At 43.5% G+C, this 24,544-nt stretch overlaps 1 protein-coding gene across 1 annotated transcript; it reads right to left on the bottom strand.

Moving 5' to 3' along the window:
• Positions 1 to 18,619: 18,619 nt before the first annotated feature.
• On the bottom strand, positions 18,620 to 19,708 carry GPR6 (G protein-coupled receptor 6). The gene has a single exon (XM_045866050.1). The coding sequence runs from the start codon at positions 19,706 to 19,708 to the stop codon at positions 18,620 to 18,622; it is 1,089 nt and encodes a 362-aa protein (XP_045722006.1).
• Positions 19,709 to 24,544: the final 4,836 nt, after the last annotated feature.

The following is a 24,544-nucleotide window of genomic DNA, read 5'->3' as shown; positions in this document are numbered from 1 at the left end:
CAAAGATATATGCAACTTTTTCCAATCTACAATTTCAGCGTTTCCTCTGTTGGTTTGTGATTTAGAATGTGAATATTGTTTTTTCATTGTTTTAAGCTGAAAAAAAAAATAGGGCAATGAGCAAACATTTCTGAAGCTTTTGTATATATTGGGGTGTTTAATTTGAATGTATTATTTGAATTATAATATTGAATTATTTTTCAATTCAAACGGTGTTTGATATTTTCAATTTAACAAAGAAAGGCTTTAAAATACAATTCATATCCTGAATTGTCATAAATGGTGATTATGCCTTTAAAAAAATCTTCATTTTACATAAATAGTTTTCAAACATTTAGTTTTCACTGATTTAATTGTAATATAATACATGGGAAAGAAAAAAACTTCTCATTAACGTGACAAACTGAGGTGGCAAGTCTGAATTTAAATATTTAAAGAAATGTATTTTTTTGAAACTATTTTTTATGCACATAAACTAAAACTGATGTTGAGATCTTCCCGCATTAAGAGTAATGAACAGAAAACACATATGAGTAGATTCTATTTGTATTGAAGGATTTCAAGGGATTTTATTTACATCGTTTGATAAGCAGAGTAACTATATCTCTCTAAAGTCTTATTTATGTTATTAGTTTGTTTGGCATACCTTTTCTTTGTATGCTATACAAAGGCAAAATTTTAGTCATTTCAATCAGGATAGAATTATCAAAAATTCTGAATAAGTAGAATGCAAATTAATGAAAATTTAATTTATAAAACAATCATAGCTACCTAGATACCAGAGAGTAAGTCACTGGGGGGGGGGGCAGGTTTTCTGTGGTTGAGGCTTTATCCTTTCAAGCAAATTAGAGGGAGGGAGGGAGCATTTCTTAATTTTTGTGAAACTTCTAAAATCATCCATACACTTCTCTGTTGTCTTTCTTTTTCTTTTCTTATTCTTTCTTCTTCTTCCTCCTCCTCTTCTTCTTCTAGTAGGCTCCATGCCTTATGTGGAGCACAATGCAGGCCTTGAACTCGCGACCCTGAGACCAAGACCTGAGCTGAGATCAAGAGTTGGACACTTAACTGACGGAGCCACTTGGGCACCCCCTTCTCTGTTTTCTTAAGGAGAGCTAGCCACACATCATTTCCTTTCCTAGGTGATACGAAGCTAATTTGTTGAACAACTGTTATTTCGCCATTGTTCAGGGTACTCTGAAGTGGCCTGGGCTATTTATCTGCTGGAAAGGAGACTCAGGAAGTTTGTCTGTGTGTGAGCATGCATGCTCATTGAGATTCCCACACACATCTTCATCCCCAGACCTCACTGTTGCTGTGGCCATTGTGTCCACTATGGTAAATCACTCCCTTCTCCTATCATCTCCTATCTCCTGGGGAAATCAGGTGATCACATTTGTATTAGAAAGGTGTCTAAGGTAAAGTAGTGTGCCTCTGTGTGTGGGCCTGATGGCTCTCCTGAGAATGGAGTACAGGATGCTGAGTGGGGATCTTCAGGACCCCTCACTTTGGAGGCTCAGAGTTCAGTCCTGCTCACCTCCTAGTTCTTAACTGGGCTCCAGATAGGTAAGGGCTGTTCCAAGCTGGAGCAATATTCTCATCTGTACCACATAGCGGTTCCTCTTTAGACTAACAGAAAGGATGCCGATCACAATCTTGCATTTATCACAGGAGTTAGAGGGCACATATGGAGGATGTAGTGATGGTTAGAAACTCTGAGATTTTAGAATTGATTCATTTCTAATCAAGAAGACTCAATTTAATCAATATTTTAACTTTAAAATAAGCATTTTTTTATCATCTAAAAAAATTCTTGACCTTCATAGCTGAGACAAGTGCTGCTTTTATTTAAAATTTCCGTCTTTGTCAGGAAAAATTAAAATGTAAGTCCTCTCTGATTTGGGCACTTCTCTTGTAATATAATTATCACATATAACAGATATTAAAATACTTTTTTTTTTAACTACAAAACTGTTTGCTCTCTTTATTTCCAAAAGTTTTGTCAATTTTTACCAAATAGAGAATTTTGGTATATATAGTGTGGTAGGTGGAATAGTGACTGTCCTCCACCCACTGGGTCCCAAAGTGGTTCATGTCATATTCCTTGAAACCTGTGAAGGTTACTGTACATGACAAAAGGGACTTTGCAGTTGTGATTAAGTTAAGGATCTTGAGATGGGGAGATTATTCTGGGTTAAATGCAAGGTCCAATGCCATCACAAGGGTCCTTATAAGAGGGAATCAGGATGGTTGGAGTCAGACAAAGAAGGCCATGTAATGATGGAGACAGTGGGAGATGAGGAGAGGTGCTGGGGAGCAGGGAGCCAAGGAAAGATAGCCTCAAGAAGATGGAAAAAGCAAGCACTGTGTTCTCCCCTAGAGCCTCTGGAAGCAACCAGCCCTGCTGACTTGAGCCCAGTAGAGATTGATTGCAGACTTCTGACCTCCAGAACTGCAAAAGAATAAGTGTGTGTTGTTTTAAGCCACTAACTTTGTGATGATTTGTTACAGCCACAGTAGGAGACTAATACACATTGGAAATAAGCTTGGAGGTACTAAAGACCTCCTGCTTAAAAATAAGCAGACATTAACTAAATACAAAATGCATATAAGCAGCTCAGATTTTTACCTTCCTCATCCTGTTTATTCTTAAACAGAACAGTAAACATCAGCTCTCTTGTCTTTTTCAATTTCCAAATGAATTCTTAATTTAGAATTAATTCACCTAAAAGAAGAAAATGTTCCTCTTTAAGCCTTTTAAAACCTCCATGGATAAGACCCTGGCCTTTCTCCTCACTGGGCTCCCATGTACCATGGCTTCGACTATTTGCTGCTATGACTTTCTGTAAAACTCCACCAGCAAGTGTATTTTTGAGTGACTCATCCTTAGTCTTAAAACGTGTTGCAGGGTGGTTGTTCTTAGAGAGAGATGATTGCTGCAAGCCCACACCATCCCAGGTCTCGCTATGATGATTAAGAGTTGATTAAGAGTTGACCTTGCTACTGTGTGTGGAGAATACTGGCAGGAAACTGAACTAGAAATTTGGAACAAGAAGCCAAGTATTACATTTGTAACTTTTATAAGGTCATAATACTATATTGTTTTTAATACTGGACAATGCATCCCCCATTTTATACCTTATTATAAACGTGTATTTCCGTTGGTAATGTGCCACATCAGAAATAATTTGGAATAGAGCAGAGGAGCTGACAAGCTTAGCTCACTTTTCTGCTCTTCATACACCTTTCTCTAATGGGGTTGGAGCTGTATGCTGAACTTCTAGAACATGAAATTCCACCGATTTTCAAAGCGTTTCTGCCTAAGTCAGAGCCAGAAAGCACAGAGGAGCCACTGGATATAATGAACCCCCCTCCTAAGGTATTTAAGCAAGGGATCCCCTGAGATCCTGATGAATAAGCTGATTCTCAGCCAACACGGCATCTCTCTACACTCCATCACAGATAGGATCTTGGCTGGTGAGCTGCTCAAAACAGAGTGGCAGGGCTAAAAGAGAACTTAGAACTTGCCTCCATCAGAACCCCTCATTTTGCTGGTGAACAAGCTGAGGTCCCGAGAGGTGAAGGGCCTCACCTGAGGTCACACAGCCGCTCAAGGGAAGAGTCAGGGTGGAGGCTCAAGTCTGACTTTCAAGGTGCCATCCTCCAGGATGCAGAAATCATACCCCTCTAATTTTCAAGGGCCTTACTGCCTCTTGAAGACTGTGGAGGGATCTGGGTGTCTAGGGCCTCTGTCCTTGCATTCTTCACCCCCAAAGATGGCCAGAATGATGATTCTAAAGAGCAGGGTGGGATCTTTGTGTGCCCAGACAATCCCTATCTGGAAGTCTGGCCCAGCCTTCCCTGTGTGGAAGTGGGAAGAGTTGGGGCAGAGGTGTGGGCAGGCGGCTAAGCAGAGTCCAGGTGAAGATGCACAGGATGGGTGGCCCAATCCCACACTTGTTCCAAAGCCTAGTATCTGACGTGTCCTGGAGAACCATCAGAGTCCTTTTTGTATCTTTCCACTGCTCTGTTTTCAGCACTTTCCACAATGTTGAGGTATCAGGAGCCTGAACACCGGAGAAAACTAAATTATGATGAAAACGATCAGTAAGAACCTCAGAGAAGAAGACTGAAGGAGATGCAATGTGTCTAGAGAGCTTGTCAGCAGAGCACAGGAGGCCTGGTGCTGGCCCTAAAAGCCAAAGTTCAAAGGCAAAAATGCAAAGTGAGAAGCTGCAGGGAAAGGAGAGGGAAGAAAGAAGGAGCAAGGAGGGAGGTGCCAGCAGGTATGAGAGGCGGTGAGAGACACAGGAAGAGCTACCATGGTGCTGCCATCCCACCCGAAGAGCACAATGGCCATGAGTGGGAGAGAGAGAAAACCTGTCACCAGAGCATCTCAGCTCTCTGGGGACATTTAGTGTGGCACAAACAGCCCTCTGGACACCTCAAGAAGTCCTGACTGCAATGGATAATATTCATAATGATGCCACTGGGTTATCTAAAGATTAAGCTGGGGTCGGCAAACTTTTTCTGCGAAGGTCTAGATAATAGTTTAGACTTTGTGAGCCATACAGTCACAACTCTGCCTTGGCAGGTGCAAATTGTAGACAATACATAAATGAATGAGTTAGCTGTCTACGAAGAAAACTACTTACGAGAATAAGGTGCTCGTCTACAAAGACAGGAAAACAAGCTATATATGTTCTTAGGAGCTATTTGGTTACTAGAAACTTAGCCTGTTTAAGCTAGCATAGGTAAAATCAATTTTTGTTTTTGAGGATTTAATGAGGAACTAATCTTGTAGACATACAAAATGGGAAACAAACATGCAGCCAGGCCCACAAGGACCAGGTCCAGAGAGTCAAGGAGATAAAGTGCTTCTTTCATCGCTGGCAGAGCCGAAGGTCAGGTCCCTTGTCAGATGCTCTCTATGCTTATTCTCCCTGCTTAGCTCTCAGTGCAAAAAGTGCTGAAGGGGGTGGAACCAGTCCACTTCTGACTTTATGTAAACATCCAATTCGAGTGTCCACATCCTCTAACTGGGTCTTTCAGTGTCCTTATCCCAGATTCTTGGTAGAGAGTATCCAGTTGGCTCAGCATGGCCTCGGTGTCCACCCCTGTCCTATCCGCTGTGGCCTGTGGGGCCAGTCCATGTGGTAAAACCAAAGAGGCCAGAGTAAGAAGCAGGTATGCGTGTGGCAGGGGTAAGACCATGATGATCAGCATCACTGCTGTATGTATCCTGCTACCAGGAAAACTCCCAACTACTGATACTTCTGGGATACTGGACAATTCATAGAGAGATAAAGCCATTTGCCGAGTGAAATAAGTCAGTCAGAGAAAGACAATCATCATATGGTTTCACTCATATGTGGAATATAAGAAATAGCACAGAGGTTCATAGGAGAAGGGAGGGAACACTGAATGGGAAGTCATCAGAGAGGGAGACAAACCATGAGAGACTCTTAACTCTGGGAAACAAAACCAGGGTTGCTGGAGGGGAAGGGGGTGGGGGGGATGGGGTAACTGGGTGACGGGCATTAAGGAGAGCACGTGTTGTGATGAGCACTGGGTGTTATAAAACAACTGATGAATTATTGAACACTACATCTAAAACTAATGATGTACTCTATGTTGGCTAATTGAATTTAAATTTTAAAAAAGCCATTTGGAGAACAATATAGTATGACTTAGTCAAATTTAGCAATTCTTTTGTAGATTTAGCAAATATACAGAGAAATTCTCAGTCAAGTGATATAGTAATTCTGCTCCTGGGTATATAAAATTCAAAGAAATTTTCAGGTTGGTTAATAAGGGGACATAGCTGGAATGTTCCTTTCAATACTATTTGTGGTTGTAGAAAGTTGGGAGCAATCTGAGCGTCGTTGCTGGGAGACTGGCATGGGGCCCACATTGAGATGCAGCGTGTGAGCAGCATACTCTTTGGTCCACAGCAGCCGGAAGGACAGCTGTACATGCACTGTGCCGAGAGGGACGGGGGAGAGATACAAGGTGAGTCACACATCCCAGCACCATCAGTATACATCAAAAACCCACACATAGAAAGCACACATCCTGCGGGAGTCTACCCAAACAACATGGTAACTCATTGAAGTCACTCATGAAAAACATATCAGGGACCTCTGTCTGTGACAGAGGCCTAGCTTGTGAGAAACCAGTTCCGCCACCCAGAACAACTATACAAGCTGAATAAAATGTTTGCATGTGGCTTTACTTAGGAAAGGGATCTTTGTAGATGTCCTTAAGGATCTCAGCAGATGAGATCATCTGGGATTATCTGGGTGGGTCCTCATCAGAGACAGAAGAGGAGAAGACACACAGGTTCTATCTAGAAGGCCACGTGAAGATGGAGACAGAGATTGGAGGGATGTAGCCACAAGCTAAGGAATGCCTAGGACCACCAAAAGCTGGAATAGGCAAGGAAGCGTTCTCTCAGAACCTTCGAAGGGAGCATGGCCCTGCCTACACCTTGATTTGACTTTCAGCCTCCAGAACTGTGAGAGAATACACCTCTGTTGCTTTAAGCTACCCAGTTTGTAGTAATTTGTTATGGCAGCTAAATGAAACTAATACAGCGCTGTTACCATTTCCCAAACAATGCAGAGACTGTTTTCTCCACCAAGCATTTTTTCTAATTGATAAATTTCCACTCTTAGACAACAAGATGTTATTGCTGTCTTACATGTTAGTTCTACGTATATTTTAATTTTTATTTATTTATTTATTTTTGAGAGGGAGCGAGTGAGCACAAGTGGGGGGAGGGGCAGAGGGAGAAGCAGGGAGCCCAATGCGGGCCTCTATCCCAGGACTCCATCCCCCAACTCTGGGGTCGTGAGCTGAGCTGAAAGCAGATGCTTAACCGACTGAGCCACCCAGGTGCCCCTCTACATATACTTAAAACCCAACAAGACAGTGTGATTATTGTTTTGTTTTATATATATATATTTTATATTGTTTTGTTTTTATATATAAAATAAATATTTATTTATTTGAGAAAGAGAGTGGGCAGAGGGAGAGGGAGAGTCTCAAGCAGACTCTGCGCTGAGGGCGGAGCCCTACGTGGGGCTGGATCTCATGAACCTGAGATCACAACCTGAGCTGAAACCAAGAATCAGATACTTAACCAACTGTACCACCCAGGTGCCCCTGTTTTGTTTTGTATTTGATAATTTCATTTAAAATTACCTGACTTGCTAGATGAAAGCTGGCATCTCATTTTGATTTACATTCTTTGGGTAATATAACTGAACAATTGTTTACCTTTCTTTGTGAAATGTCTTTCATGTTTTTGTCAGTTTTCCTGTAGGGTTCATTAATATTGTCTTGGTTTGTAAAATTTCTTCAGATATAAGAGAGTAACACTTTTGTCATACATACTATAAAAATATTTTCTCTATTATGTTCTTTTTCTTTTAATTTTGCTTATGGCAGGTTTGTTCTGGCACACATACTTTAATTTCTTATGTACCTTGTAATTTTGCTCATTGTTTCTAAACTCAGAAAGTCCTCCCTTCTCTAGACATGTCATGGATAGGGACTCACTTGGATTTTCTTTTAATTTTTTAATAGAATAAAAACTTAACTTTTTAAAAAAGATTTTATTTATTTATTTATTTGAGAGAGAGTGAGAGAGAGAGAGTGCACACAGAGGGACATGGAGTGGGAGAAGCAGACTCCTGGCCGAGAAGAGAGCCCGATGCAGGGCTCAATGCCAGGACCCCTAGATCATGACCTGAGCCGAAGGCAGATGCTTAACCAACTGAACTACCCAGGCACCCCTAAAAATTTAACTTTTAACTCATTAATCTATATTAAAGTTAACTGGGGGAGATAGAAAACTCTTGACTCATTAGACTAAAAGATTTACCTAAAGTCCTTAAGATGGTCAACTGCATGATTTAGTTATTGAAGCACCAAACAAAACACAGAACAAGTCTTGGATCGAATTACAGGGCACAAGAGAGTTTGGCTCTGGTGTTAGGGCTGATGACTTAGCTTGTCTACCAACTCATCAGATGTTTAGCCAAAGATTGTCATCCCCAACAATGGAGCTGGAAGCTGCCACCAAACTCTGCTTCCTGGATGGTTTCATTCCGTCTTGTGGGCTCTTATGGAAAGAAGAAAAGCAGCCAAACTTTAAGTTTTGAGAGAATGATAAGCAGAGTCTGGGGTCAAAACTCCTTTCCTCCATTACACCAAAGAACCAGGCCTCTGAAGCAGTGGGACCTTGGGTTTGTAGTCTGGAAGGGAGAACCGTCAGGCTTTGCAAACAGTTCCATCAGCAGCCCTTTGCCGAAGATCAGGCCTGGGTCACCAGCCCTACAATGCTCAGAGCTCAGTGCAGGCACTAGGGTTGGGGGGGGAGTCCTGGCCCAGCTGTTTTTCTAAGAGTAAGGAAGGGATATCTGAGCCCACAGGGAGGGGCCAAGAGAGGCTATACAGACAGATGAGAGTACACCTGAGTCTGTATGGTTGACAGATCACCAAACACCTCCTGTAACAGGGGAGAAACACCGGGAGCCTTGGATTAACTGAGTTCCAGATATGTCTTTCCTATTTACTAGCTGCGCAATCTTGGGTAAGTGACCCACTTTCTCTGAGGCCCAGTATCATTATCTGAAACCCAAGGCAACTGTATCAGATGTCCTCTGAGGTCCCTTCCAGCCCTGACCCTCTCTGATTCTGCAGCCCAAACCACCAGCAGCGCCTCTCTGGACAGAGAAGGCAGCCCCTATGTGGAGAAAAAAGGAGGGAGCCAGAGACTCCTGGAGTTATGTCAATCTGCAGAGCCCAGGCAGGTTGGTTTTCGCATGCACATTGCATGATATAGAAAGTTCTGCCGGCTTGGTACCAGCCTGTCCAGTGACACCAATCACTGATTAAATGTCTCAGCAACAAAAGGTAATGTTATCAGCTGTCACCATTTCAGTAATAAAGTGGATGTGCATTCAGGGTGGTGGTAATTTATCAAAATGTTATGAAACAAATGATTGTTTAGCTGTCTTTACCTTCTGCCATGGTTTTTGCAGGCACCTTTGTGTAAAATATGTGCAAAACAAATTTCACACACTTCCAGCAAAAGAGAGAATGCTGTCTCCTGCTTATTTACTGTGTGTTCCCCTTAATAATAGTCATCATAATGTCTGGGCAATGGTTCTTTTACTATAAGGCTTATTTGAATATTACAGTAACACCCCACTATCAGGCATTGTACTCATTCTTGGATTTGGTTACACTATGACTTAACCCAACACACAGGGAGGCTTTGAGGACACAATTGTCAACCCGCACAGCCAAATGGCTTGTACTACGTAGGCCCTTTCCCTTACCTCGGCATTCCCTTACTGTACTCAGAGTGTTCTCTCAGTGACGATAGGTCTTTCTCCCCGCTCCTGTCACTTGCATGGCTATATGGAAGCGTGTTCATTTGGCCACCACTCCGCCTGGGAATGTTCGCTCTGCTGGTCATGTACACCTCTGGAGTGGATCCCAACAAATTTCTTCCTTATGGCTACACTTCTCTAGAAAATAATCCAATTCTGGAGAGCATCCTTGAACACAAACTACTGCTGGGTGTGTAGTGTATCCTCCTAGTGAGTGAGCCCTGGGAATCACAGGGACTCCCAGGTATATTACATAGTGTGTGTGTGTTAGAGAGAGACAGAGACAAAGACAGAGAGACTGTGTATATTTGCTGGTTAGTTTTTTGTTTTTCTGTACAAAGAATCTGGTTTGAGGGAAGCTGAGATGACATAATCAGCATTAATGTTACTCTGTTCAAATATTCCTAAGTATTAAGGTTCTATTTGAAAATTAAAGATCAATATTTTATGTATTTATTTATTTATTTTTAAAGATTTATTTATTTATTTTAGAAAGACAGAGAGGGAGACAGCACAAGTGTGAGGGACAGAGGGAGGAGAGAAAATCCCAAGCCTACTCCGTGCTTAGGGTAGGGCTCAATCTCACGACCCTGAGATACAACCTGAGCTGAAACCAAGAGTCGGATGCTCAGCTGACTGCACCACCCAGGTGCCCTAAAGATCAATATTTTATGACAAATATTCAGATCTTAATTTCAGTCCACTGGAAAAAATGGGCATAAATATCGATTTGGATTGCTGCTTTGGAGGTAAATCTTAACTATGTGTCAAAAATGTTATATAAATATCATATGTTGTATTCATATTATTTTCAGAACAGCAGCTAAAGATGTTGAAATGACAATTTTTGAGATATATAGATTACTGAAAACAGATAACATAGATAACATAGAAAAATATGAAAGAGGGCAACTTGAGAAACAAAATGCACTTGAGACTATAAAATCTAGACTATGTGACATTCAGCTTTCAAAAAGGCTGCTTAATAACATCACCAACAGTCACGATAATGGTATTTCTGATGCTACCACATGCCAGGCACAGTTCGACCTGTACATATTAACTCATTTAATACTTACAACAACCCTGGCAGGTAGTTATTATCATGATTTCCCACTGTACAGCTGAGCATTTGCCTAAGGTCTCACAGCTAGTTAGAAAGTCGGGAGACTACACTGGAAGACACAGTTTTCTTCTTCCCATTTCCTTTCTCACTTCCACCTTAAATGGCAGGAGTGCTAATCTGATCGGTCCATCTAGTAAGTGGCCCACTTCATGTTCTCTTCCTTCTGGCTGGAGTGGTAGAGACAGTGGTATTCCTTGTCTGGAGGCTCGGCCATTTCCTTTTGCCTATCCTCCCAGGAAACCAAGCCCAGGATAACTGGACATTGGCCATTTCTGTGTTTCTCTCTCTCATTCTGATTCTCTTCTCCTCAGGTCTGCAAATTTGATGTTGGTTTGTTTTCCTTTGTAACCATTAATGCCAAGATCTGAGACCTGGGATTTGAGTACTGGGGGCTTAAATTGGGCAAAGCAAGTCGATGTTTTGGAGGAGCCTCTTTAGGCCTGCCTGGCTTCGGGAAAAAGGACAGTTTGTGTGACACAACCCAGCCTCCAAGGATGCTCTGCTTTTAGGTGAGATGCCAAAGCCACAGCTCACAGTCACAGCAAACTTTCTCCCTCCCTTCCTCCAACAGCTATTAATTTTGACTTGATATTGTCTCTCACTATTTCCCTAAGGTGCTTAATAAGGTTGTGGGTGGAATTCAGGTATTTCTGGGTTCTCTGACCACTATCATTAAATGCATTCTTACCCTCAGTTTGCATATCCACAAAAATCCAACAGCATGGGTTTAGGATTGTCTGTCTGTTTTCAGAGAAGCGTTTGTGATAAACCTTCATAATTCTCCCCTCCTGTGTGACCAGAGGCAAAGTCTGATTGAGTAAGAACATCAGGCTCCTCTTTGGTACAACACTTCCTTTATGCTCACCTCAAGTCTTGACTGTTTTCATATAGAGTTCTGCTAAATCAACAGCCCTCATATATAAGTTTTATTAAAGGACCACAAAACTCTGTCTCACATTAAATAATACTTAAAAAATTGGGCTTTGAATCTTGAGAATCTCTTCTCTGTTTACAACTTGATGGTCAGTTCAGAATGGTAGAGGCAATGTATTTGTTCTTGAACCCATGAATGGTAAAATATTCTTGAATTTGTCCATCTCTGATCCACCTTTCTTTTTTTTTAATTTTATTTATTTGACAGACAGAGAGACACACAGTGAGACAGGGAACACAAGCAGGGGGAGTGGGAGAGGGAGAAGCAGGCTTCCCGCTGAACAGGGAGCCCGATGCGGGGCTTGATCCCAGGACCCCGGGATCATGACCTGAGCCGAAGGCAGATGCTTAATGACTGAACCACCCAGACGCCCCTTCGCCTTTCTTTCTGAGCGCTCGACAGTGTTACACTTCCCCACACCCTTGTAGTTAGATTGCCCTAAATAACTAGTTCTTCCCAATGGGTTGTGAGTAGAAGTGTAATTTATGGACCAAAGAAAGCATTTCATTGCTGGCATGATACTTTCCAGTGTTCCCTTCCCTTGCCCCAGTGAATGTAGAGAAGGCTTCATGTTGCAGGAATAGAGCCAGAAGATGAATGGCTATTTTGCTGGATAAGGGACAGTTACCTTGGGAAGTCCCCCAGGTAGTGCAGTTAACTGTGTACAAGTGAGAATTTCTTTTTGTGTTAAGTCATTATGATTTGGGCTGTTTATTACTACAGCATAACTTAGCCTATTCTGATTAATACCCCATGTCATATTGAAACTTTGCACTTTATTTTCATATAGTATTATTTTTAATTAGCTGCTATTTTACTGTGATTCTTTCTCTGAACTTTAATTTATTTGTTACAACTGCATTGAGATTATAATCGACATATAGTGAACTGTACATATTTAAAGTACACAATTTGATGAGCTTTGACATATGTGTACACCCATGAAATCATCACCACAATTTGGATAGTGAATGTATCCATCACTTGAAAAAGTTTTCTTATGCCCCATCATGATCCTTGTCTCTCTTTCTTATCCCTACTCCCTCAATCCCAAACCAGACCTGCTTTCTATCACTATACATTTTCAAAAATTTTATATAAATGGAATTTACAATATGTACTTTTTTTGGTCTGTCTTCTTTTGCTCAGCACATGTTGTTTGGATTCTGCCATATTGTTGCATGCAATAATAGTACTTTCTTTGTAATTTCTAGTTGTCCATTGTATGGCTGTACCACAATTTGTTTATTCATTTTGAAAGACATTTGAGCTTTTACCAGTTTTTGGCTATTCCAGATAAAACTGCTGTGAACAATAATGTGCAAGTCTTAATATGGACATATGCTTTACTTCTCTTGGGTACATACTTAGGAGTGGAATGGCTGGCTTGTATGGTAGGAGTAGGTTTAGCTTTTTAAGAAACTACCAAAAGATTTCCCAAAGTCTTGTACCATCTTACATTCCCACCATCAATATGGTATGGTCTGACCTTTAATTTTGATGAAATGATTATGCTATCTCAAGTTCACAGCTTTGTTCCCAATGTTGTTAACTTGGGTTCTTGATACTTCTTGCAATAATGTCTTAACTGGCACTCCTCCTTCAGATAAATTGAAGTTGTCAGATAGGAACTCTGTGCACTTCCTCCCACCACTTACAAACTTAGCTCTATCAGTACCAATCATTCCCACCTTGCCTCCTGTCAGAGCAGGGGAGCTGTGTCTCCACCTCCTTCTGGTTAAGTCCCTTTCTCCCTGTGACACCCTGCCCCGGACTCCATTCTTTTTCTCTGAAGCCTCACCCTGTCAACCATCTTTCTTCTCTCTGCTGTCATCTGCTTTTCTCATTATATGGTACTTGCCCCTCAGTCTAATAATATGTTCAATTTTTGCCTATCTTTAAGAAATAAAACAAAGACTATCTTGTGACCCCTTATTGTCCTCTAGATACTTACTACCCTATCTCTCTTCTTTCATTTAAAGTTAAATTTTTGGGGGGGAAAAATGAGGAAATTTCCATTTCCTCTTCAGGTCACTGCAATCTAGCTTTCATCTTGCTCTCCATTGAAGCTGCTCTCCCTTAGATTCCCATGACCAACATGTTCCTAAATCTAACATTTTCTAAATCCTCTCTTACTTAACCTCTGGGCAGACTTTATGCAACTTGGTCACTACCTTCTTAAAACATTTTTCCTCTGGGCTTTCCAAGGGTCTCCCCTGGATGGTCCTTCTTGGTCTCCTGTTTTCTTTTGCTTTCCTGCATTGTACTCCCATATATTATTGTGCCCAGACTGTGACCTTGGCCTCTCTTCATTCCTTCCCATAGCTTCACTTCTACCTTAATTTAAGACTGATAATTACCAAAATGATGTCTCCATCCCGGACATCTTTGTGAGCTTCAAAGTCACTAGCTTCCTGTAAATAACTATCCCACGGATCCTGAAATGTAATATGTAGAAACTTGATTCACCATTGTCTTCCTCAAATCTGCCTCTCCTCCTATGTTCCATCTCAGTGAATCCACCCAGTTGAATATCCTCGACCCCTAAACTGTTCCTCAATCCCCACAATCACTCACTGAGTTAGACACACTCTACTTCTTTGAAATCTCTCAAGTTCATCTTCTTTTCCCCACCCTTTTTGCCCTTCTTAGCTCAGGCTCACATCACCGTTGACCGGGATTGCTGCAACCAGCCTCCAAAGTGGTCTCTTGGCTTTCAGTCTTTCCCACCTGCAATCCATTTCCAAAACTTCTCTTTGTGATCTGGCTCCTGCCTCTCTTTCCAGACTTATCCCCTGCTACTTCCTCTCTGAGATCTCAATCTTATACACTCCAGCCATATTGAATGGCATATATTTCTCTAAATGGGCCACACTTTTGTACTTCACATTGTCCCCGTGGTCTGAAATGACCCCCTTCCATGTCCTTTGCCATGCAAATTTCTTTTGTTCTTCTGGACTTGGTTCAGTATTGCCTCTCTAGTGGAGTCCTCCATAGGATTTCTCTAACCTTCTTATGGAATCCTTACCACTCTATTTACTTTTATTATTGTACTTTTTAATCAGTACTGCTCTCTGAGCTGTGACTGTTACCTTAGATGGCAAAAGAGACTTTGCAGATGGGATTAAGTTAAGGATTTTGAGATGGGGAGGTTATCCTGGATTACCTGGGCAGGCCCTAAATGTAATCCTAAATTTCCTTATAAGGGGGAGATTTGACTACAGAAGATGGAGAAAGGGGCCACTGGCTAAGGACTGCTACTCTAAAAGATGGAAAAGGTAAGGAAACCGATTCTCCCCCTAGAACCTCCAGAGGGAGTTCAGCCTTGCTGACACCTTGATTTCAGCCCAGTGAAATTTATTTCAGACTTCTGATCTCCGTAACTATAAAGAATAAAAATGTGTATTTTTGAGACTTTATTCATATAAGAGAGAGAGCAAGAGTGGGGGGGGGTGGGCAGAGGGAGAAGAAGACTCCCCGCCGAGTAGGGAGTCTGATGAGGGCTCCATCCCAGGACCCTGAGATCATGACCTGAGCTCAAGGCAGATGCTTAACCGACTGAGCCACCCAGGCACCTGTAAATGTGTATTGTTTAAAGCTATCAAGTTTGTGTTCATTTGTTACAGCAGCAATAGAAAACTAATATCCTGGGGCATGCAGGACCCTTCATGCCTTAGAGGTCCCTGTTCTAGGACTCTTCCAGCTGTGTTCTTTCTCTTGGGGTGAATCTATGTCCCCACATCTAGGCCAGGCATCAGGCATCCAGCCCAGAATTCTTTACTCAAGAAATTTTTACTCAAGGCCTATTTCCAGGCCTAAATATTTCTTTCCCCAAGTTTGTCCTTTGAGACAGACTGCTGGTGGGCTCATGCCTGGTTCTGAAAGGTATTCAAGGGAGCAACTGTTTGTGGAGGTGAGCCACTCTGTAGACAGTAGAATTAAGGACAAGACCAGAGAAAGGCTTCTATAGTAATTCAGGCAAGAGAGGATGATAGGGGTGGAGATGGTAAGAAAAGGCTGGCCTCTAGATATATTTTGAAAGTAAAGACAGTAGGCTCTGCTGATACATTGACTAGGAGGTATGAGAGAAAGAGAAGGGTAAGTGTGATTCCAAGGTTTCTGGCCTGAACACCTGGAAAGATGACATTGCCATTAACCTAGATAGTAAGAAAGGGAAAAAGAGCAGGTTCTTGGGGTAAAGATCAGGGGCCCAATTTTAAATGTAGGAAATTTTGGATGCCCATTACACAGCAAAGTGGGTAGTCAATTCCATGTTTAAATGAATCTTGCCTTTCTAAAAGACTGTCTTCCAGCAACTAGCATAGGGTCTTGAAATAGGAGATTGTTAATATTTGGTAAGTCAGATGAATATGTGACATTCCTCCATAGAAGTATTTCAAGATCTAGTCACACTTTCATATCCTCACATAATCAAGTTGGTTAATCTGAAGCCTACTGACGTTACACAGCTTTGCCAACTGCGTAAGTCAGGATATTAACAACCTGATTGTTTAGCATCTTCTTGTTCTTGGCTCTCTCAAACATTTTGATTAGGACTAGGGCTGAAGTTGAATATTAATACCAAATGGATTGAAGTCAGATCCATGGTCCCTGTCTTATTATCCCAGTGTTGAACTTTCTTAATTCACTGATAGCAAGGAATTTTTCTCTGTAATTATAAAATGTATAATAATATTGACTTTTTTGTTCCATCTCTGAAATTATATTGTTTTTCTCCACCACGTGTTTAGAAATGTTTACAGCCAGAGCTTTTGTTATTTCAATATGCTTGAATGCATTCTGGATACTAATAGTGCCTGAAAGTGTCTGATGATGCTGAATAGTCTATGAAGGTTAGTTCTTTAGAAAATGTTAATTTGATGAATGAGCAATAATGCTGATCTTCCTGGCTCTAAATTTACAGACACTATAAAACCATTTGTCTGTAAAACTTCGCATATTTCATAGTGTTAAAAAGGTCAAATCTCTGTTGCAAGATGTTGGAGACTAGGTTGTTCATGCACATTCTCTTGTATCTTCTATAATCAAGCTATCTTTCCCCTTTACTCTCCTGAAGTTTCTCTTGTCAAGTTCACCAATGATATTGACATTAAAAAATCTATAGTCATTATTTTTAATCCTCATTTTACTTATCTTCTCAGCAACATTTGGCACAGTTGACTGCTTCATCCTTAAGCACCTTTTCTTCTTTATTTTGGATCATTGTGCTCACTTGGTGCAATGGTTAATTTTATGTGTCAACATGACTAAACCACAGGATGCATAGACATTTGGTCAAGCCTTATTCCTGAGTTGTTTTTGGATGGAATTAACATTTCCTGGTAGAATGAATAAACAGGTTGCCTTCCCTAATGTAAGTAGGCCTCATCCAATCAACTGAAGGCCAGAGAAGAATAAAAGGGCTAAGTAAGAGGGAATTTCTGTTGCCTGAATGTCTTGAGCTGGAACATTGGTCTTTTCCTGCATTTGGTATCAAGTTGAAGCATCAGTTCTTCTTGGGTCTGGAGCCCATGGGCTCTCCTGGTTCTCAGGCCTTTGGAGACAGACTGGAACAATACCATCAGCTTTCTTGTGTCGCTGGCTTTTTGACTACAGATCTTGGGACTTCTCAACCTCCAAAATTGCATGAGCCAACTCTTTATAATAAATCTCTCTCTCTACGTGTGTGTGTTTATTTGCCGTAGGTCATCTCCTTCACTAGAATGTAACACTATGAGCACAGAAACTTTTTGTCCATTTTGTTCACTTCTGTCTTCCCAGCCCTGGAATTGTGTCTAGCAAACAGTAGGCACTCAACAAATACTTGTGGACTGTAGGAAAAAAAAATTGCTTGTGGGATTTTCCTAAGGCCTAAGATCAATAACAACTTGTGCTTTTGTGCATATTTCTTCACAGATGCTCAGAGTATGTCCACATATGTTATCTTATTTATCCTCACATCATCTCGTATGAAGGGGAGGAGGGGAACCATTTAACTATGACTCATATCCGTTGATGGAATGGGAATGTTTAGTCCTTGGGAATCTTAATGCCCTGTGTTTTGAAGATACGAGCACCTCAAAAGGGGCTGCTGGACATATCTTCACTTACCTCATGAATACAATGTATCTCAGAATCCTGTCTTTGAGAATTTATTTTATTTTATAAGGCTGTGCATTTTGCTACAAGAACTGGCCAGCAAGAATATACTCAGTCAATATGAATTTTAAACATTTAAAATTCTTTCCAGACTGGAAAAGCTACAACTAAAAGTTGTGGTTTCAGAACTCATAAGTGCACTCATGTGGTAAGAGGAAGGAATGGTTTCAGATTTCCTCTGGAGTTTGTCTTCTAACCCCAGAAACCAGGGAGTAGATGAATTTGCACAGATAACACCAGTAACCCTTTAGTGTCCTATGAATATGGTTAATGTGACTATCGTACTCCCTCAACCCCCCCACCTCAAATGTGTATTAGGTATTTCAGCGACAATTTATGAACAACGTGCAAACGCATATGGTTTTCTACATTAAGATTTCATCAGAGGGAGATGATACATAATAAACTTTTTAAGTAAATGTACTAATATTCCAGCTCTTAAATAGTAATCCGGTAGTCACATGCCCCAAATTACATTTTTATTATGTGTTTAGTTGTGTACAAAATATGTTGTAATTTACTGATGCGTGTGCAGCAAAATATACTATCACATACAACAAAAATACACCTTTTATTCTTCTTCCCCTGCCCCTGAAAATGGCAACACTGTTTTGGCAGTTCAGCAGCTAAAAATAAAGTGCTATAATTAAGCAGTATTGGAATGTCTTCACTTGACAAATGTGATGTACAATTTGAGTATACAACCACATCTTTGTTAGTTTTTTCACAGAACAGGAAATCCCACATCCTGACCTGAACACCTCCAGAAGATACAAAGATTTGTATATATATGTACACATGTATACACTGTATATGTAAAGTGCCAAAGAGCCTCTTTGTCTTTTGTGAGTTTGATGTATTTATGTTTCTTCTTGCTTTCTTTCTTTCCAAAGTCAGAATCACACACTGGGATCTCTGAGTTCAGCAGCAGGCACCGAGAAGCTCACTAAAGGCTGGCTTGTTGCGGGTGTGGTGTTGGTGAGAGGCCCGAGGGAGCCTTCAGACCTCACTGGGGGACCTAGAACGGAAGGGCACTTTGGACTGGAAACAGCCACAGAACAGGAGCCACAGGGCACGCTGAATCTCCTGGTTGCGGAAGGCATAGATGATAGGATTGATCATGGAGTTGTAGGTGGCGGGCAGCAGGGTGGCGTAGGTATAGACTGCCGGGTCCTCGCGGCTGCCTACCACGCAGTAGATGGCGAAGGGCAGCCAACTGGCGCCAAAAGTGCCCAGCACCACAGCCAGCGTACCCACACCCTTTCTGGTGGCTGCGAGGTGGGGCGGCGCCAGGCAGTGTTGCTGCAGCGCGATCTGGTGTGCGTGGCGCCAGACCACCTGGCAGATGCGCACGTACAGGTGCAGCATGATGCCAAAGACCGCAAAGAACGCGGCGGAGAGCAGCGCCACGTGGCTGCGTGTCAGCGGGCGCACCACGCTGCAGGTGGCGCGCTCTGCTAGGCAGTTCCAGCCGAGCACCGGCAGCAACCCGAGGCCTAGGGACACCGTCCAGGTGGCGGCGAGCAGGAAGTGCACTCCCAGCAGGGTCCGGCGCGAGTAGTAGGTGAGTGCGTTGTAGAGAGACAGGTAGCGGTCCACCGTGATGGCCAGCAGGCTGCTGACCGAGGCAGCGAAGGAGGCCACGAGGAAGCCCACCGTGAGCAGGCTCACCGTCTCTGAGGGCACCACGTACTGGAACACGAAGTGAAGGATGAGGCCGCAGCCCGCCAGCAGGTCGGCGGTGGCCAGGCTGCCCACCAGCACGAACATGGGCGTGCGCAGCGCGGGGGTGGACGCGATTAGCGCCACGACCAGCGCGTTTTCGCCTGCGATCACCGTCCCCGACACGCACAGGAGCACGTCCCAAGGATTCACCGCCGACAGCAGCAGCCCCGGCGGCCCGGCCGGCAGCTGAGAAGACAGCTCCAGGGACACGTTAGCTGCGCCGCCGCCCCCCAGCGCCGCCGCCGCAGGCGGCCCCCATTCACCGCTGTCCCGCGGCCCTGCCGCTGTGGCCGCCGCCGCCGCTCCCTCGGCCGTCACTGCCACCACCTGGGACTCGTTGAGCGAGGAGGCGCTCGCGTTCATCGCGGCCTGTGGCTGCACCCTGCGTGGAAAAGGGAGAGCAAGCGTCAGGTGTGTGGGTCAAGCCTCCAGGGAACTTCCCCGGGTGCCTGGCTCATATTGCTCATCCCACCCCAGGACCCCAGAGCAGAGCGAGGAAGCAGTATTGTTTTATTTAATTAATTACCTGTTGAGTGACTGAGCAAACGTGTGAGTGAAATGCACACGAATGCCCGCACAGATAGATCTGAGTTTTTGTACAGACGTGTACACGGATAACATGCACTCGCCCGCACACAGATCAGTCCCGTAAGTGTGCCTGTAATTGCACACGCACCCGTTTGCCCCGAGCTAGGGGTATCAGCCTTGGCGAGTCCCGGCTGGGCTCCGGCCGACGGGGTTAGGCGTTCTCCTAACTGGGAGGCGGAGTCGCTGTCCGCGGTGCTGAAAGCGAAGTTTCTGAGGTCGCGGAGTTCAGCGGGCCCTGTAGGCCACAGAGATCCCTGGGAAAGGGGTTTTGGGGAGGGAAGCTGGGTGTCTGTGTATGGGGGGGGGGATGTGGAGCCAAGCGTGGACCCATTTCTCCAGCTTTAAGGACTCATCCCCTGGCCATCCTTCACCGCTTCCCCACTCCACACCCTCAAAGTTCCTCTCGGGAGCCGGGCTGCTCACCTGGGGAGTCAGGGCTTCAGGAAGTCGCTGATCATGAGCGCTGCGGCGGGGCGCCAGGCTGCGCTCCCCGCGCGGACTGAGCCTATGCCTGCGGGGCGGCCGGGTCCGCGCGGAGCAGGGCGCCGGGCGCCTGTGGCTGTGCAGGCGCCGCCGAGAGTGACAGACACAGTCAGAGGCAGAAAAGGCGGCTAGGAGCTGCGCGCCCGCTGGAGACTGACAGGCAGGGCGCGGTGACGTCAGGCTCCCGGCTCCTGGGTGCGAGGCGGCACTCACTCTGCTCCACCGCCCATCGCTAAACCCCCACCCCCGTCTCTCCTCCCCCAAAATACGTGTCGGAGGGTTCAAGGAGGGAGGAGAAGCCGGAGCGGCCGCCTCCAGTCCAGAACGTCCAGGAATGGGATGAGGGACCGAGGAGAGGGAGAGAGGAATGAAGTCTTTGAGGAGGGTGAGCTGGGACGGGAGGGACCAGGTGTGAGCTACTCGGCCGGGCCGCGTAGCCCACGGTCAAAGGTCACTGAGAAGCTCAGGTCGACGTACGCGCCCCTGAGAAAAGGGAGGTTAGGGCAGGGAGGTCTGACCACAGAGTTGCTACCTTTAAGATAGATACAGTACTATGTTGAGAGCAGGAATGAATGAACTAGGGGGGAAATGAGCTTTCTGAGAGGATGTTTGTGGTACAGGGTGTCAGTTGAATACAGCCAGAGGAGAAATTTAGAATTGAAGGAAGAGAGAAAAGATGGGACATTTGAGGAAAACAGCCTTTTTGGAAGTTACCTGTGCAATTCCACCCCCCCCCCCTTCCTTCCTTCCTTCCTCTCCCATCCACTGTCTTTCTGGAACTCTACACAGCAGGTTTCACCATGATTTCCCAGCTCACTGTTTCCCAATTTCAGTGTGGATAGTGCCCTTGGAACTTGCTCTTTAATTAAATACCAGGTCTGTGTCTTGTTAGAAAAGAAGAAAACAGCAAAATGTGATTTACTTTCCTGGCAACAGACTTTGCCCTGTTAATTAGTACCCTATAAAACAAATTACAGGATGAAAATAGTGATAACTCAGAGGCACCAGACTTCAGTAGGCAGGAGTTTTATTTTCAGCCCAGATAAATCATCCTTTTGGTTTAAAGGTGTTCTGTTTTGTCAGTAAAATACAAGTAGTAGACTTCTTCTTTTATTCAATCAGTCAGGATCTCCAATAGTTGTACTTGGGCAAAAGGTGAAATAATTGACTCCTTCGAAGGCTCTAAAATAAATGATTGCATGTTGGCATGATGGCATAATACCGAGGTCACAGCCATGACTTTCAGGGACCACATGCTCTGGGTAAAGTGAAAATAGACAACATTTGCTATTGGTGCTTCCCCTACTTTTCCCTCTTCCCTTTCCTCGCTTCACTTTGCCTCTAGCCCCATGGGCTCTACAAGGAAAAAACAAAACAAACAAAATAAAACTCAGACTGTGTACAGGCTGGGGTGGGAGGTAGATTTTTACCCTGGCTTTTTCTCTCTAAACATAACCCCCAAGTCCAGACTCCTTCTGGACACCGTGCCTCAATGCAGCTGAACTTAACTAGAGGGAAAAAGGACAACTATAGGACCGTTCAATTCTTTGCTGCAATAGCCAGTGTTGTACAATAGAATGAGTTTATACACAATTTCTCTATGTGGGAAGTTTGTAAAATTCTCCAACCACCATTTTCATGAATCCCCAAACTGACTGAAGTTCTAGGTTTCTGAAAAGAGCCATTGTGAGTTTCAGTAAAAGACTCTCATGTAAAAGCCAAGAATGTTATTTCAGAGCTGTCAAGTGAACTGCCAAACCACTGTAATAACATGTTAATTACAAATTTTCCAGACAATCAGATAAAGGCCCAAGAGGAGGAGAATCCTTAATGTCTATATGTGTTACATTTTTACATGCCACAATGCAGCAGAAAGTGTGATTCAACTTGAACAAAGAGGGTATTTGGGACACCCTCGGGCTTTCACCATTGCCAACAGTGGAATTTTTGGTGGTTTCAGGAGGAAGATAGTACATGTAGAATTATGTACATAAATGCAGGTTGAGGGTTTGTAGGCTGTCTTTTCGTCATGCCAGTCTGTGGTTACCTCTCTCAGATGCTAGGCTGAACCTTGAAAGTAGACAGAACACGTTCTTTCAAGCTCCTCCTTATCTCCCCCATGCCAACTCATCTCCTGGGAGGCAGAAGATGGGAAAGAAGAAGCGTATGTGGTTCATTAGCTATGAATGAATATTACACGTACTTCATTACCTACTCTCCTAACAGCTCCTCACAAGTATCTGCCCTTCCAGTGGTCTTCTAAAATGTTCAGCCTATGAACCATATGACATTTTCCACTCCCAGCCCAGCTTATGGGAGGAGATTGACACCTGACCCAAGGCTAAATAAGACCAACCATCCTTTGCTGAACTGGTGACCAGATTCCTCTTCTTGAAAATTTGAACTAAGACACTTTGTGACTAGGGTCAGTCAGTGTTGACTCTGGATGTAAAAGATCATTACAAGTTAGGGCTGGAGCACTCACATTGAGCCTTGTGTGAAATGAGTAATCAGAGGAAGCCAGGTGCAATGAAAGAATAAAGCAGACGTGCACAGAGGAACAGAGATGAAGATCAAATGACTGAGAGATGGAGGGGATGACTTTAGTCGCTGAGTGTCTCGTTCCTGACTCTGGGAGTCTGGATCCCTAGATGCCTTGAAATTGCCATTTGTGTCTCTACTACAAACGTTCCTAATCTTGAGCTACCTTGAGTGAGTTTCTGTTCTGTAATCATTGGTACTTGATGAAATGTATTATTCATCTACCAGCTTGTCTAGTTCTGGTTATGTTTTGGGGCATGCAAAATTTTGTTTCTGGCTTGTAATCACGGGTTAAATTCATCCTTGCCAACCCTGTGACATGCCCATCATATCCCCTGGTGCCTTTCTATTCTAGCACTATCTAAGCACTAACATGAGAATGCTTTCCTTGTCTGAGGTTATGCCCAGAAATTACAACCTCTCAATTACAACTCTTTCTCTGGCTCCCCTGGGTAACTCTTGTCCATTTCAGCCTAAGCCAGTGGTTCCCAAGACTGGCTGTGCATTAGAATTACCTAGAAAGCTTTTAAAAAGCTATTCATTCCTGGATCCCTCACCCAAAGATTCTGATTCATTTGATCTGGAGTGAGGACTGAGCATCAAATTTTCTAAAGAAAATTTTCTCTAATAGAAAGCCAGGGTTGAGAACACTTGTCTAGGCAATTGTACAATCTCCTTCCTTATCAGTTTAGCATGCAGCAAAACCCCTGAAATGGTGGATTGGAGTTTGGAATGATTGCAACAAAGGAATTTTAGCAACAATCCAGTCACTTAATTTCAGATTTAAAGCACTAGCCAGATATCCTCTGCACACTTAATTTTCCACACCCACAAGAACCTCCATTATGGCCCAAGATGATTGCTGACACTTGGTTCCCTTTTGGCTCAGATGAACTCAATGGCTCCCATCAGGGAAATCTAAACTCTGGTTGCCCTAGGCCCTCTATTTTTCTGTAACTCTTGGGATACCTCAACATCTGTCTCCTTCCTTGTTCTGAGTTCACAGTCGTTTCCCAGGTGTGCCTTCTCCTGGCCCAGATTTTTGCAAATCAGTTCTGTTTTACAAAATTAGAGCTGCAGTCAGTCAAACTGTCTAAACCTTATAAAACTCGGTTAGAAAGACCCAAGCTAGCAATTCTGGCCCATGTCTCTGGGCATCTGCAGACACCCTACCTACACACACACACACACACACACACACACACACACACACACACTCGCTCTATGTGGTTCTTAGAGACGAGCAATATAGTTTTCTACTGGAAAGTATAAGTCTATTTGGTGGTACACAGATACTTATGCTGACAGCTCAGGAACAGAGCAGGTGTTTAGTGACATGTATGAAGCTGTTATTAAGATGGATTGTTGCTGAAAGAGGCAGCAATCACTAGGGCCATTGAATAGCCTACATTGTTTGTCCAGATCGAGGATATTGGATGGAGTGTAATCTTTTGGGGACACATGCTAAGACAGATGAATGATATTCAAAATACCTCCATTTCTCTGCTCTCACCTGTCTCCAGGCACTGGAAATGTGTCATGATGCCCAAGGTACCTACCTACTGCTTCATCATGTCCAAACACATT

Source organism: Mirounga angustirostris, unplaced genomic scaffold, assembly GCF_029215605.1.
Source record: "Mirounga angustirostris isolate CCGP_5_RB_7025 unplaced genomic scaffold, mMirAng1.0.hap1 SCAF_8, whole genome shotgun sequence".
Taxonomy (NCBI): Eukaryota; Metazoa; Chordata; class Mammalia; order Carnivora; family Phocidae; genus Mirounga; species Mirounga angustirostris.
The sequence above is the reverse complement of the archived record's forward strand: the minus strand, read 5'-3'. Positions and strand labels throughout refer to the sequence as shown.